We start from the raw sequence: 14,173 nt of genomic DNA, 5'->3' as shown, positions 1-14,173 counted from the left end.
TGAAAGTGCAAACAGAGTGAAATCCAACACCTCTGCTCCGATACTGGTACCAGCACAGGATTTATTTAATTTTTGGTTCTGATTCTGACTAATTCCTTGAGACACCCAGTGACCCTCAAGACCGGGATGATGATGAGGAAGGGGATCTAGTTTCTTCCCCCTCCTTAAACGAAGGATTTATTGTATGTTATGTTACAATATGACAGTGGGCTAGATGCATCTCCAGTAATGGGCCTAGACTCAATACCTGTGCCATCAAAGGAATAAACGGTACAAAAGGGGGTGGTGATGGACGGAGCATCTGAATCAATCAAACACTCGCACCCAGTCAAAAGATCTGGGTTTAATCCATCACCGTTCTTTAGCCCACTCTGCCACCCCAGTTCAGACATGGCTATATGCAAATCAATCAGACCCTGTGCCTCATGGGAACAGTCCAGCCCGAACTGCCAAGCCATGTCTTCCCTGGACCGGAAACAAGCTTCTGAGGACCGGTTTCTGGCATTCCAGCCGTCTTTAGCCTGGCTTGCTTGAATCCAGTGGCAAAGTGAGCAAGGGACTCACGTCTGAGCATACCCTGCCACACTTATGGCGGCCAAAAGCGGTACAAAAGGGGGTGGTGATGGACGGAGCATCTGAATCAATCAAACACTCACACCCAGTCGAAAGATCTGGGTTTAATCAATCACCGTTCTTTAGCCCACTCTGCCACCCCAGTTCAGACATGGCTATATGCAAATCAGTCTGACCCTGTGCCTCATGGGAACAGTCCAGCCCGAACTGCCAAGCCAGGTCTTCCCTGGACCGGAAACAAGCTTCAGAGGACCGGTTTCTGGCATTCCAGCCGTCTTTAGCCCGGCTTGCTTGAAAGCCACACTTATGGCGGCCAAAAGCGGTACAAAAGGGGGTGGTGATGGACGGAGCATCTGAATCAATCAAACACTCACACCCAGTCAAAAGATCTGGGTTTAATCCATCACCGTTCTTTAGCCCACTCTGCCACCCCAGTTCTGACATGGCTATATGCAAATCAGTCTGACCCTGTGCCTCATGGGAACAGTCCAGCCCGAACTGCCAAGCCAGGTCTTCCCTGGACCGGAAACAAGCTTCCGAGGACCGGTTTCTGGCATTCCAGCCGTCTTCAGCCCGGCTTGCTTGAATCCAGTGGCAAAGTGAGCAAGGGACTCACGTCTGAGCATACCCTGCCACACGTATGGCAGCCAAAAGCGGTACAAAAGGGGGTGGTGATGGACGGAGCATCTGAATCAATCAAACACTTACACCCAGTCAAAAGATCTGGGTTTAATCCATCACAGTTCTTTAGCCCACTCTGCCACCCCAGTTCAGACATGGCTATATGCAAATCTGTCTGACCCTGTGCCTCATGGGAACAGTCCAGCCCGAACTGCCAAGCCATGTCTTCCCTGGACCGGATTCAAGCAAGCCGGGCTGAAGACGGCTGGAATGCCAGAAACCGGTCCTCGGAAGCTTGTTTCCAGTCCAGGGAAGACATGGCTTGGCAGTTCGGGCTGGACTGTTCCCATGAGGTACAGGGTCAGACTGATTTGCATATAGACATGTCTGAACTGGGGATGCAGAGTGGGCTAAAGAACGGTGATGGATTAAACCCAGATCTTTTGACTGGGTGTGAGTGTTTGATTGATTCAGATGCTCCGTCCATCACCACCCCCTTTTGTACCGCATCAAAGGAATAAAGTCATGGACTTCATTTAGGGATTGCCAGGGGTCTCTGCTGTGACCCATGCATGCCCCTTCTGATCCCTGGCACTGCCATTGTGACCCCAAACGTCAGCACTGGTAAAATCTGTGGAAGGAACAGATACAGTTCATCCTTATGCATATTGGTGGGGGCATCACTCACCTCTTTTGTTTGTTTTAAGTGTGTTTATGTAGGAGTGTGTGTGTGTGAATGCATGTGTATAAGCATATGTATGTGTGAGTGAAAGTGAAGGTCAAGGGGCATGTGAAGTCACTTCCACTACCCCTGGCATTTTGGCGAATTGATGTCCATGTAGAAAGCACCTTGTTTGCAGTAATGGTTGGGATGGCATATGAAGAACTAGAATCGCAGTTGCTCGGTGTAGAGGCAAAAACAAATGCATTTACTGAGATTCCTCAACCAGGTTCAGCTTCATCAAAGCAGTTATTGCCTTTTAATGAAGCCTTTAGTGATACCTTCATGGCTACATGCTTTATACCTTGCTCATGGCTGCCAGTCAACCGACCTGTTCCTACGCGACAGACCAGCCATTGGTGACCTACATCGGGCAGCTTGATTGGCCGAGCCTCAATTAATAAAGTTAAGCCAAATTCCTTTCTGGCCAATCCGCTGGATAGGTAATCAAAAAGGATTGATGTTTTTAGAAAGACGGTAAGAGAATGTTTTTTACGACAAGTCTGGCACCCAGATCTATTAATGCAGTTGGCCTTTTTAGATTTTCTGGCCAAGTACTAGAGTGCATGAGTGTAAGATCTTTCTGGCTGTCCCGGTGAACTTTAGCGTCACTAACGCAAACTATAAAGGGTGGTCATGACGAAGCCAAGTTTGTACTCTGAGCTGGTCTGGAGATTATAGACTGCATGGGCAGAACTGTTGGCACCAGTGTTGTGCTCAGGTAGCACACGTAGATGTGGTCAACCTGGTTTTCTGGAGATGTGCAAGTGTCCTCAATGAATATGCCCTTGGGCTTAGGCTATTTGGATAAAAGGCTGATTCAGTGCTTGCACATTTCAAGACTGATTACGTCATAGTGCGATCCTTGGGACTGTGTATTCCAGCAAAGAAATTTCCCCACCAATACAGAACATTTGGGGGCTACTCCAGGAGGCTAGATAACAGACAATGCAAGCCTTTCCAGTCTGTATTGCAGCAACCAACATAGTCCTTTTGAGGCCAAGAATCTAACCGAATAGCAGCCTTCCAATTCTTCCTCCCCTGCTGCAGCGGCTATCAAACTGCTTTAGTGTGCACTGTCACACTCGTACTCAGCCAGTTGGTGGCAGTATATGTCCTTTCCTCTCTGTCTGGAGATCCATCATGTCAGATAGATTGGTCTTACAGATTGTTCAAAGTGGCTATGCCCCGCCCTTCATTCCCCCCCCCCCCCCGCTTTAATTTCCTCCCCAGCTTTCTCCCCCTCACCAGAGTGACTGTCTGGGGGAGAACTCTGTAATTCTAATGCAGTAAGTCAACCTTTTATTTTCTCAAAGGTGCCATCGAATGGATAGCCGTCTCAAAGTGGAGGAGGGTGCCACCGGTGTTACTTCCTCAATTCACAGAAGGTCTGAGTCCTATTTTAGACCTTTGCCTGTTGAACACCTTTTGAGGGAAGACTGGTTGTGAATGCTCACTCTTGCTCAGAACCTAGCAACTTTAGACCAAGGAGACTCAATGGCATCCTTCAACTTGCCGGAGACACATTTTCATATTCCTGTGCTGCAGTCCCACAGGCATTACCTACTTTTCAAGTTAGGCAGGAGTATTTTCAATTTACAGTGCTCCCCTACGACCTTCCTCCTTGGATGTTCACAAAATTGATGGTGATGGTCACTACCCATCTTCAGAGGTCAAGAGTACCTATATAACCATACCTTGATTACTGGATGTGAAAGGCAGGCTTGCCCCAGTCAGTCATAGACCACCCCTGGACGACGAACTCCTGACCTCATTAGGTTTCAAAGAACCTAAGGCCACCTCAACCCCATGCTATAACTTTCATTAATTGGGATAGGTCTTGACACCGGGGTCTTCCCAGCCCCTTTAGGGGGCATCTAGCTCCCAGAATAGAACTAAAGGGCCTAAGTGGTACATGTGTAGAGTTGAAAGAGAAAAGAAAGGCGTAGTAGCACCACTAATGTGTGATAGCTGATAATAGGGTAGCAGTATATTTTAACAATATAAGAGTGAAAGAGACGAAGTATGGCTTAAGATAACAATTTTTAGGTCTCACCCTGGCGAAAAGTGCGCTCTCGCTGCGAGAGCTATAGCTGTCTGCTCAGCCGACAACGAGGGGAGACAAGAGCTGGTCACGCGCGCAGCATTGTCTATGGCAGCGTCGGATTCCGATGCGCGCCTTCAGATTGGGTCGCGCGCGTGAGCTTGTAATGTAGACCGCTCACGCGCCCGACCCAATCCCAAGGCGCGTGTTGGAATCCGACGCTGCCATGATGGTGCCCTGTCCGCTCTTGCTCGGCGCGCTCCACGCTGCAGTTTGTGCTCTCTGGGTCTCTCTCGTGCGCAGCTCGGGCACTATGTGCCTGCCTCGTGCGCGGTACTCCTCGCGCCGCAGACTGGGGTAAGTCTCGTCCTGTTTTACTTCTCTCTGCCTCTTCTCCATGTTGCTGCCCCCCTCCCCATTCCCCTGCCCAGTCATCACTGCTCGCCCATACTCTCACCCCTTTCCCAGTGCTTTTCTTGCCCGCCCGCATAATTGCTTGGCCACCACCCTCTAACATGATTGCTTGCTTGTTTTTCTAGCCAGCTGCAGTGCTCGCTGCATGTACAGAGGAAGACGTTTTCTAGCCTGTTTCCGCGCTTGTTTATTTATTTAGCCGCACGATTTGCTTTCACCACGCTTGTTTTCTTTCGGCTTTGGAAACTGTCCCTCTGTCTTCTCCTATTACATCTGTTTCCTTCCGGCTGACTAGCGGTGTAACTATGTTTAGAGCAGTACGGGCAGTGGCACCAGGGTCCTGGTACTAGAGCAGCCCACTGTATTCCAAATTATGGTTGCCTATTACTACCGAACCAGTACGAGGCGGGCGCAGTTTCTTTGTATGCATTAGGGTGCATGACAGTCTTGCTATGCCATGGTTTCGAGTAGGATGTTAGGACATTGGTGTACATGCCGCGTGGGCATCGTCCATCAGCCGTCTTGTTTATATACGCACTGCTGCAAGTCAACTTACTTTTACGGCACGATCCCAAAGTCTAGTTCTGAAAATCATGTAGGTTGAAGTTAAGTATCGATATCCGTCCTGGATTTTCCCCATTTAAAGTGATAGGCCACTTTGCAAATGTTTAGTTAAGCAGATTAAACTACACTGAAATTGTATGCACTTTTGGAAACTTAAAAAAAATACAAATCTGGGAGACGCACACTTTATAACTGCATTCGAGGCGACTGGAAAGAGATACAAAATTTCCAATATATAAATAGGAACAAAGATTAATTCCTCCTCCCCCCCCCCCCCCCCCCCCCCCCACCACCCCTAGACTCCACGGTTCGAACCATGTGTTGCAATAAAAGGTAGTGTTTTAGGTTTTATTTGAAATTTTCACACTTGGGTCTGAATGCAGCAGCCAATGAATTGCTTGTAGAAAATCAGTTTGAAACCCTGCCACATTTAACACTCCAGGGTGGGCATACCACGGGCTCAGGCGCAGACGCACTGTTTGTCCCTACTGTTCAGAAACCAATCTTCCTACTGCCTGAATTACATGCAAAGTTGAAAGTTTACTTTTAATACATATGCCCAGCAGGTGTCCAGTATGCACCAAGTCTGTAGGTACGGTGCCAACATGCGTATAGCAGTACCTGACAGTGCACCCGGTGTCTACAAAGGTAAATATAAGATGTGCACCGTGTGTACAGACGCCAGTAGACTGCCCTCAGCGTGTACAGATTCAGGGGTGTGGCAGGTGGTGTGTACAGAGGTGGGCAGGACGCACACAATATATACAGCGGTAGGTGTGGCTGGTATGCATGATGCACTAGGCGCCTACAGATGTAAACAGGGTGCACTTGGCATGTACAGGATCAAGAATGATGCAGACAATTGTACAGAGGCAGGTTGCACATTGTGTACAGACAGAGGCAGGTGTTGTGTACCTGTTCTGCACAAAGATGTGTGTATGCTAAACATTATGTGTATAGTGGTAAACATGAGGCATGAGGTGGGTGCACACACTATGTAAAGATGAAGGTAGGTCGAACACATACTCTGCATAGAGTAGGCGGGGTGCACACAGTGTGCACAGTGCTTAATTTGTAAAACAATAAGTGTCAGGGCCCTCGTGAGGAGGCCTCTGCAAATTGCACCACCAATTGCTCCTGCCAGCGTTGCCAATAAAAGCACCAGCACATCTGTGTGAACAGCTGCTGTTTGTGTGTTTTATTGACAACTCCTGTTTCTTCCACTGAGATAAAAATACAGCCGGTGCATGGGTCCCTTCATTTTGTGACAAACGATGTCTGTTTTCAGGTGAAATTGCAGTCGGTTCAGTATTCTGAGGTGCCTTCATCTGCGCCACTTAGGGTGTTTACTCTTTCACCTAATATATTTAACTCTTTCGATGCTGATGACGGAGCCCCTCTGTTATCAGCTGCGGTGGCGCTGTGCTGATGACGGAGCGGTTCTGTCATGGCCCGCTCGCCGCGCCTGCGCGGCGCAGATTCCGCGCCTGCGCTGGGCGTTCCATTGAGCGGGCGGGGCCATGACGGAACTGCTCCGTCATGAGCACAGCCCAACCGCGGCTGGTGACGGAGTGGTTCAGTCACCAGCATGCGCCCGCCCCGCACCCTTAGCGCTGCGGCGGAATAGCTGCAGCAGCGATGTGGTTAAAGCGCCCTTTCTGTTGATATAGATGGTGAGTTTCATTCCATTTTTAAAGCTATTAGTATTTTAAATATCAATGCCTTGTATTTATGTTTTAAAACCCAAAACATAAATAGAAGGCATTGTCATTTACAATGCCAATAGCTCAAAATAGTGTGAATGCGAGACCTATTGCATTGCAAATGCTTGTTATAAACAGGAATGTTTAAACTAGTTGCTCTTAAAATGACCTGATACAGAAAAGGGGGTGGTGATGAACAGAGTGTCTGAATTAAGCAGACCACTCTTACCCAGTCCAAAGATCAGGGCTTGATCCATCACCGTTATTTATCTCACTGCACCATCCAAGCTCAGAACCTGGCTATATGCAAATCAGTCTGTCCCTGGCCCAGTGCATCATGGCAACAGGGCAGACTAAACTACCAAGCCAATTCTTCACCAGAAAGGAGATAAGCTACCGGGGACCGGTTTCTGGCATTTCAGCCGTCTTCGGCCCGGCTTGCTTGAATCCTGATGGTGCAGTGAGAAAGGGACTCATGTCTGAGTATACCCTGCCACACCTATAGTGGCCAAAAACGATACAGAAAAGGGGGTGGTGACCTGGGCATGTTTTTGAAGTTCAGTTTTGAAACTAAATCTCCGCTTTCCTTGGGAAATTGTTGTTTATGGACCTAATATCTCCTTTATGTCTGTTGTAGCATACCATGCTTATAATTGAGGAATAGGACGCTTGATGAGGGGGTGTCAACTCGTGTACTGAACACTGACTAAGCATTTGTCTCCAAGGTCTAGGAACACCCTATTGCATGAGTTGGGTTGTAGATATCGAACTCCATGTTTCAACTTGCTGTCTACAAAATGCAGAACCATAGTGTGTTTATTTTCTTGTTCGTTCAGATATGGGGATGATTCTGAAGAATTCGGAAGTCGTTCTTTCAGCAAATGGGATGATAGTTCAGATCTTTTCTGGAAGAAGGAGAGTAACAGCAAAGATTCAGACATAATCCTTTCTTCGAAATTAAGCAGCTATGATGAAAGGTATGGAGATTTGATATTTTGTCTTTTGGTCCAGTAATAACTGCCTAGCTGTGTTAAATATTACTATGTAGTTCTGGACAGGGAGACATTTTTGTTAGCCGATTGTTCTGCTAAATGAGACAGTTATGTCCTCCGAACAAAAAGAAGAAAAATTGAGAGTGGAGTTTCTCCTGAAGGCTGCAGCATGTGAAAGTCAAATATACCTTCAGCTCAAAATAGACTGAAGTAACTTGCAGTTAGGTTGGATTTAACACTGAAATTTGCAGGTTGTCATTTATGATGTCAACGACATTTGGTAGTGTTGTAATTACACAAACAATTGTGTTTGACTTAATTAAAAAGAGCCATGACAAAATAGGAAACTTTGTAAGCTATGACCTACTTTGGTGCTATACATTTTATTTAAACCGTGCTTCTCAAAAAGGAGTTCTACAAGACATGAAGTCATTTCTATGAAATCGTGACCACTTGTTGACTATGCTTTCTTAGTGGTGAGTAGTTTGATTCTGGTCTTCTGGCTGAAATGTATTATTAGTTCTGATCTTTGAAACTTCTTTGGCTGTCTAAACAGACTATTATTTTAACAAAACATTCGTACATAGTATGTTTACACAGAGGAGGTTTTGTTTACCAGGCTTCATCCATTGTTTTGTTTAATTGTCATTTATATTTTGGCTCCGCCCACCAATGTACACTGCATGGGACATTGGGACAGTCCACTTTACTCAATGCCCTTCACTTTCAGCGACAGCACAAAACCTGTGCCTGCTGTTCACATCCGTCTAAAAATAGCTCTTACTCTTCATTGGCAAAGCTGGATCAAAGTTTGCATTTTATTTTTATTACCTGTAAGTACTGGCGATTTATTTAGCCTGCACTTCATGTGCTCAGTTAGATGGATTTTAATTGTTCTTCTCCTTGGTAAAGTTGCTGTTGTAAAGAGAGACTGAGTGCTACATTGGAGGGAGAGTTTTTTTTGTCACCTTCACAAATACTAAAATACTTGCTATTATTGTAAAAAAAAAATGAAATGTTATTGTTGCCATCTGAAAACTATAAAAACAAATGGGAATTCTTCAGTTATTACGATCTATGTAATCATAACATCTCCTCTGCACTGCTCATGACCTCACACATCACAGATATCACAAATGACAACATCGATTACTTTATGGGAGTTTATAGAGAGCTTACAGACTGGTCACTTTAGAGCTCTATGACAATAGGAGGAAGAAACGAAAGTAGGAGAAGGCCGGTGCACAACATACTGAAGGAAAGTACATGTGGTTTAAAACCGTATGAAAATATTGTAACCAGAAGACCATGAAAGTCTTTACTTACGGGCCTTGCAATCAGGAGGCGGCCTGAATGCTTCTGCGAACAGACTGGTTTTCAAGCCTTCCTTGAAATTGCGATGGTTCTCTTGAATTCGCAATACAGGTGGCAGGATGTTCTAGAGGCTTTGGCTTATATATTTTCTATATATAGGGTTGCACTGATCCTATAACACTGTCCTAGGTTGTGAGGCACTTTTATCTGTCATGTGCAGAGCTGCTCTTCGATGAGAGAAATGGAAGGTGCAACCCTGTGCTGTAGTTTGGCTATGAGGCCTTGGAAGGTGGATTGTGCTTTGGTGGCCAGGCATGTGATTGTCACTTTACACGGATTCACCTGTCCGACGCTGAAAAGCAGCTTTTACAATCGTAACACAAAAAAGATATTTTCATTTAAAAAGACTCCCTAAACCATGCCTAGTCAGGGGTGTAGAATTTAATAAAATATCTACTTGTCCATGGGGCAGGTTGTGTCATAAAACTTCATGTTCTGTAGCAAAATCACTTGTTCCTTTGGTGCCATGTAGTGCCACAAATTATGGCAGCAATCTCATAAAAGAGCTCTGATAGAGACTCTCTGATTATGCCAGGGCTCATACCATAGTAGTGATTGACTATTAGCAATCCCCTTATATTGCCATATATCAGCAGATCTGCAAACTGGGGCTGAACGCAGTGGTAAGCAGTAGTTCCAAGATTGGAATGCCCTTTTGAGTCTGTGCAAACCTACTAATTTGCATATTTGAAGGGTTTTCAACAACTCTTCTCGAATCTTTTCCCATACTGGGAAATGTTGGAAATTTAGTCTTGACAATGGCGTAAACCTTCTTCCAAAGCGGCGGGAGGGTGGGGCGGGGGGGGGGGCGGGTGCATGTAGTGGGGGGGAGTGCTTGGAGGGAAAGTGAACTTGCAGACACTCAGATTTTCGCATGAGCAAATCCACACCTGCAGATTTGCTCATGCTAAAATGCAGTTCACAAATATTTTTTAGGAGTACTATTACCTGCCCTACTTCTGTAAATTCTTGTGAATTCATGAAAGCCGTATAGCAGCACTTAATGCAACTATGTATACCATGGGTGCAATTTTGAGACTTTCTTTAATAATTGGGTCCCTAATTTGGCCTGGCATTAAACATGACCTTTTATGTTTATTAAAATGTTGTCTCTTCCTATGTATCGGCTGGCTTCACTGTGAGTGACCGCATTCTGCTGTTTCACAAGGAGAATATCGGCAAACAAAGTATTTTTGTTCAGTGTCTGTAACTACAGTGGCGGTGCAGGCTGAGTGACGGGGCAGGAGCCGTGACTGGGCAGGAGCAGTGATTAGGCATGAGCAGGAGCGGTAACCGGGCAGGTGCAGTGAACGGATAGGGGCAATGAACGGATAGGAGCAGTGAATGGGGCAGGAGAACTGATGGGACAGAAGAAGTGATGGGGCAGGAGGGGTGATCGTGCAGGAGTGCTGACCAGACAGGAGCTGTGAACGGGCAGGAGCTGTGAACGGGCAGGAGCTGTGAACGGGCAGGAGCTGTGAACGGGCAGGAAAAGTGATGGGGCAGGAGCAGTGACTGGGCAGGAGAGGCAAAAGGAAAGGAGCGGTGACTGGGGCAGGAGCGGTGACTGGGGCAGGAGCGGTGACTGGGGCAGGAGCGGTGACTGGGGCAGGAGCGGTAAACGGGGTCAGGAGCGGTGAGCGGACAGGAGCGGTGAACAGAAAAACGATGGATTTAGGGCCAGATCTCTGTACGGGGTGGATGTATGACATTGTTTTGCATTCTGTTAATCAGTTTTTATTTTTGCTTTTGTCACCCCGAGTGGGACGGGTATGCCCAGACCTGGGTATCGTGCTCTCCATGCCACTGAAATAAAGCTATTCTGGCTGAAGGGTGAAACCCCATAACTGTTCCTAGGATGCTTATTTCCAGACCGGGAGGACCTGGCTAGGCAGTTCGGGCTGGAATGTTCCCATTGGGCGCAGGGTCAAGACTGATTTGCATGTGGCTGGGTACAAACTGGAATGACATGGTGAGCAAAAAAACGATTGATTTAGGGCCAGATCTCTGTACTGGGGTGAATGTATGACATTGTTCTGCATTCTGCCCACCAGTTATTCTTTTTGATATATTATGATTGAGCAGCTAGCTGGTTGACATGAATACGAAGGAGCCTTTGTGGCTTTCTGTGATTCTAGATTCTCCTGAAGCGTCTCTTTCTCTTCTGAGCCCTGCTTAACACATGTGTACAGGAGACAAAAAATACTCATGGATTTCTGAACAATGAGAGTAAAAGTATTAAGGTAACATGTTGTTCCTGCTTATATTGGGCACTCTTTACATAAACCTGTATTCCCTATGAGTGTTTGCTTTTTTCTGAATTAAACCTCAATTAAACATGTTTATCCATTGTTTGAATTAAATAACGTTATAAGCTGTAACTGGTCAGTGAAATGCTAAACATACTAAAAATTGGTATGTTTTGCTATTTCTAGTCACGCCCCTGACTCCGCCCACTGATCCAATCTTCGCTTATTCCCACCCCCCCCGATTCTCCACCCACAGTTCCCCTACTTTTTTTCCCCCACTTCGACCACTGCTTTTATCCCCTCTGCTCCCACTGAACCTTACTAGAAGCATCGCACAGGGAAAAAAAACCTGACCCAGTTCCTTATGCACCCCCCGAGTGGATCTGCAAAACTTGATCAGAGCCCTGTTGTGCCTTCTGCACCCCCAGAGTCCAGCATGAACCTTCTCCAGCCCCCATTGTGTCCTTTGCTCTCACTGAGCCAGCCTGGAACCTTTGCCCAGGGGTGCTGGTGCGCCACCCCCATCGGTTCTGGTTGCCCATGCATCCCCTTGTACCATCTGCTCCCCCCAAGTCTAGCGCCAACCCTCGGCCAGGGAGGCGTCTGGGGATTGTGTGCCCTTTGGATGCGCAGAGTGCCGGTGACACATTCTTCACGCCGGCTTCACACTGCGGTTTGCGGCACCTCGGGTCCTTTCCACACGCTCCGAGGCTTAGGGCGAAGGGGGGTGGGACACCTGTCCTGATGTCAACATCTGTAGGTGTGGCCCTGTAGGAATGCGCCGCTCCCAGGCAGCCCTGGCCGACAGGAGGGCCTGGGAGAGCACCGGAGGCCAGGGCTGCACCATCGAAGGGCGAAGGCCTTCCTCTGCCCCGACCCCACCCACTCGTGCTGTTTGCAGTGCGGGATCCTTCATGTTATAATGTTTGTTTGTCCCTGTGTACCCACAGCCCGGGGGCACAATAAACCGCATGTAAGGCTCGTCCTGCTGGTGTGAGAGCGGCTCCTGCCGCCCTCTCTACTCTGAAATAATGCAGCGGGCCTACGGCCTTTGGTAAGGGGTCTGGCAGTTTTCACAGGTGTGGGGCTGTGCCACAGGCGCACAACTCACCGAGCCACACTGTGTCAGCGCCGCAGGCGCACGACTCACCAAGCCACACTGTCACCGCTGCAGACGCACGACCCACCGAGCCATACTACCGCAGGCCAGCCCCCCCCCCCCCCATGGAGTATGGCATAAATGCTCTTAATGTTGGGCCACGCGCACCAGGTGCCGGCTTGGCTGGTTCAACCCATAGAGCCGCGTTTCATCAAGCGCCTTTTTAGGTTTCGCCTGGCCGTAGCACTGCACAGCAGTGCACGCGCAGGGCGAAATCTTATGATCCTACAGTGTGGGGCTTTGTCCCGCCTTCTCTTCCCTTGGCCAGCTCCATAAATGGAGGCTAGCCATTGGAAGAGATTGGCTGTCAATCACTCTTTCCCCGTCGCAATGCGATTCGGGGGAGTTTCCGTGTCTTTTTTTTAAGTCCCGCCCCTTTTGTTAATGAAAACAGATGGCGCGTCTTTGATCTCTACGGAGTGTCTTGCTCACGCGGTCTGCACGGGCCAGTCGGCTCTCTGATTGGTTGGCAACTACCAAATATGCTTTGTGATTGGTGGCCCTTGTCAGCCAATCAGAGAGCCGACTGGCGTGTACAGGGAGCATGAGCAAGACACGCTGTCGACTCGTTTCTCCTTTGCTTTCCTTTTCTCCGTAAATAAATCTTAACACTCTGAAGGGACTGCAGGGGCTGTGTTACTCCCCTGGTTTTGAATTTAAGTGCTACTCTAAAACCCTTTAAGCACGCCCAGTGGTTTTGTGATGGCGAGGCGTCTGCCTTGTGTATGTACTGTGACCGAAGCAGTTTACTTTCGCTTTCAGAATGGGTCTAGATCTATTGGGAAATGCAGCCCCACTATTTGCGCTGTTAAAATCCAAGGTTTATGCTTCTCTGTGCAGCATAAAGCACTGCTGGACTGACATTGCCCGTATCTTCCTGCCGGTACAGCGCCCTGCCTTCTCCCCCGGATCAGCTGTTTGTTGCCGCTGCAGCGCCAGGACCTCTCATCCGGTCCTGCGCACACAACGCCTTATATCGTGCTGGAAGGCAGCGGCCAGAATCGCTCTCTGGACGACAAAGTCGCTGCCCGGGGCCATGTCAGCCGGCCCGAGGTCCAGCGAGTTGAACCGACTGGGGGAGCGCCCCCGTCTCCCTCGCGCCGCCACGTCCCAGCTCAGCCCCCTGGAGCCCTACCTGCCACATTGCCCCTGTGCACTGATGCGTTGGACTTTGACTAGGACGATGACCTGGAGGTGTTCAGCAAGATACGGGGTCGAAAGGAGGGATGCTGAATCTCACGGGGGATGCTGAATCTCACTGGGGATGCTAGTGGTCTGAGGTTGTGCTCGGGTGGCGACTTGCCCTGTCTCCCGCCGGCCTGAAGCTTCTCGGCGCTGCGCCAGATCAGGGTCGCATCGGAAATCAGGAAGTCTCGTGTACGAGCGGGTGCACACAAACACCAGCCTCCTGCTTGTGGGGGTGCAGCGCACCAGGCCTTGGTCCCTCTGTCTGGAAATGGATAGACACTTCACAGCAGCATGTGGAAAACAGCTCAAGTCCTCAAATAACAGGGTTGGTCCAATAAAAGAGGAGATTCGCCCAATGGCACTGCTTGTAATCAACATCCTTTGCTTTTAAATGGAAATACAGACATGCTGGTAAGCACTACCGTAATATCTGTTTGCTCCTAAAAGAGTGCCAGTACCCTCCCATTAACTCCTCCCTCACATTGATCCCATTTGCGATGTCTAGTACTTTAATGCGTGATTTGGGAAATACTCAGTTGTTTTGTATGGCCAATGAAGACCTCTATTATAG

At 48.2% G+C, this 14,173-nt stretch overlaps 1 protein-coding gene across 6 annotated transcripts in view; it reads left to right on the top strand.

Moving 5' to 3' along the window:
* Positions 1-14,173, top strand: part of ARFGAP3 (ARF GTPase activating protein 3) — a 520,570-nt gene that overhangs the window by 334,632 nt on the left and 171,765 nt on the right. For all 6 annotated transcript variants that reach the window (XM_086922080.1, XM_086922097.1, XM_086922107.1 and 3 more), the window contains one exon: positions 7,477-7,617. In XM_086922080.1, the coding sequence (XP_086778206.1) occupies positions 7,477-7,617 (141 nt within the window). The remainder of the gene's footprint in view (positions 1-7,476; positions 7,618-14,173) is intronic.

The sequence above is a fragment of the Lissotriton vulgaris genome, chromosome 1_1 (assembly GCF_964263255.1).
Source record: "Lissotriton vulgaris chromosome 1_1, aLisVul1.2, whole genome shotgun sequence".
In the NCBI taxonomy this organism is placed as follows: domain Eukaryota; kingdom Metazoa; phylum Chordata; class Amphibia; order Caudata; family Salamandridae; genus Lissotriton; species Lissotriton vulgaris.
This window is presented reverse-complemented; position numbering and strand designations above follow the sequence as displayed.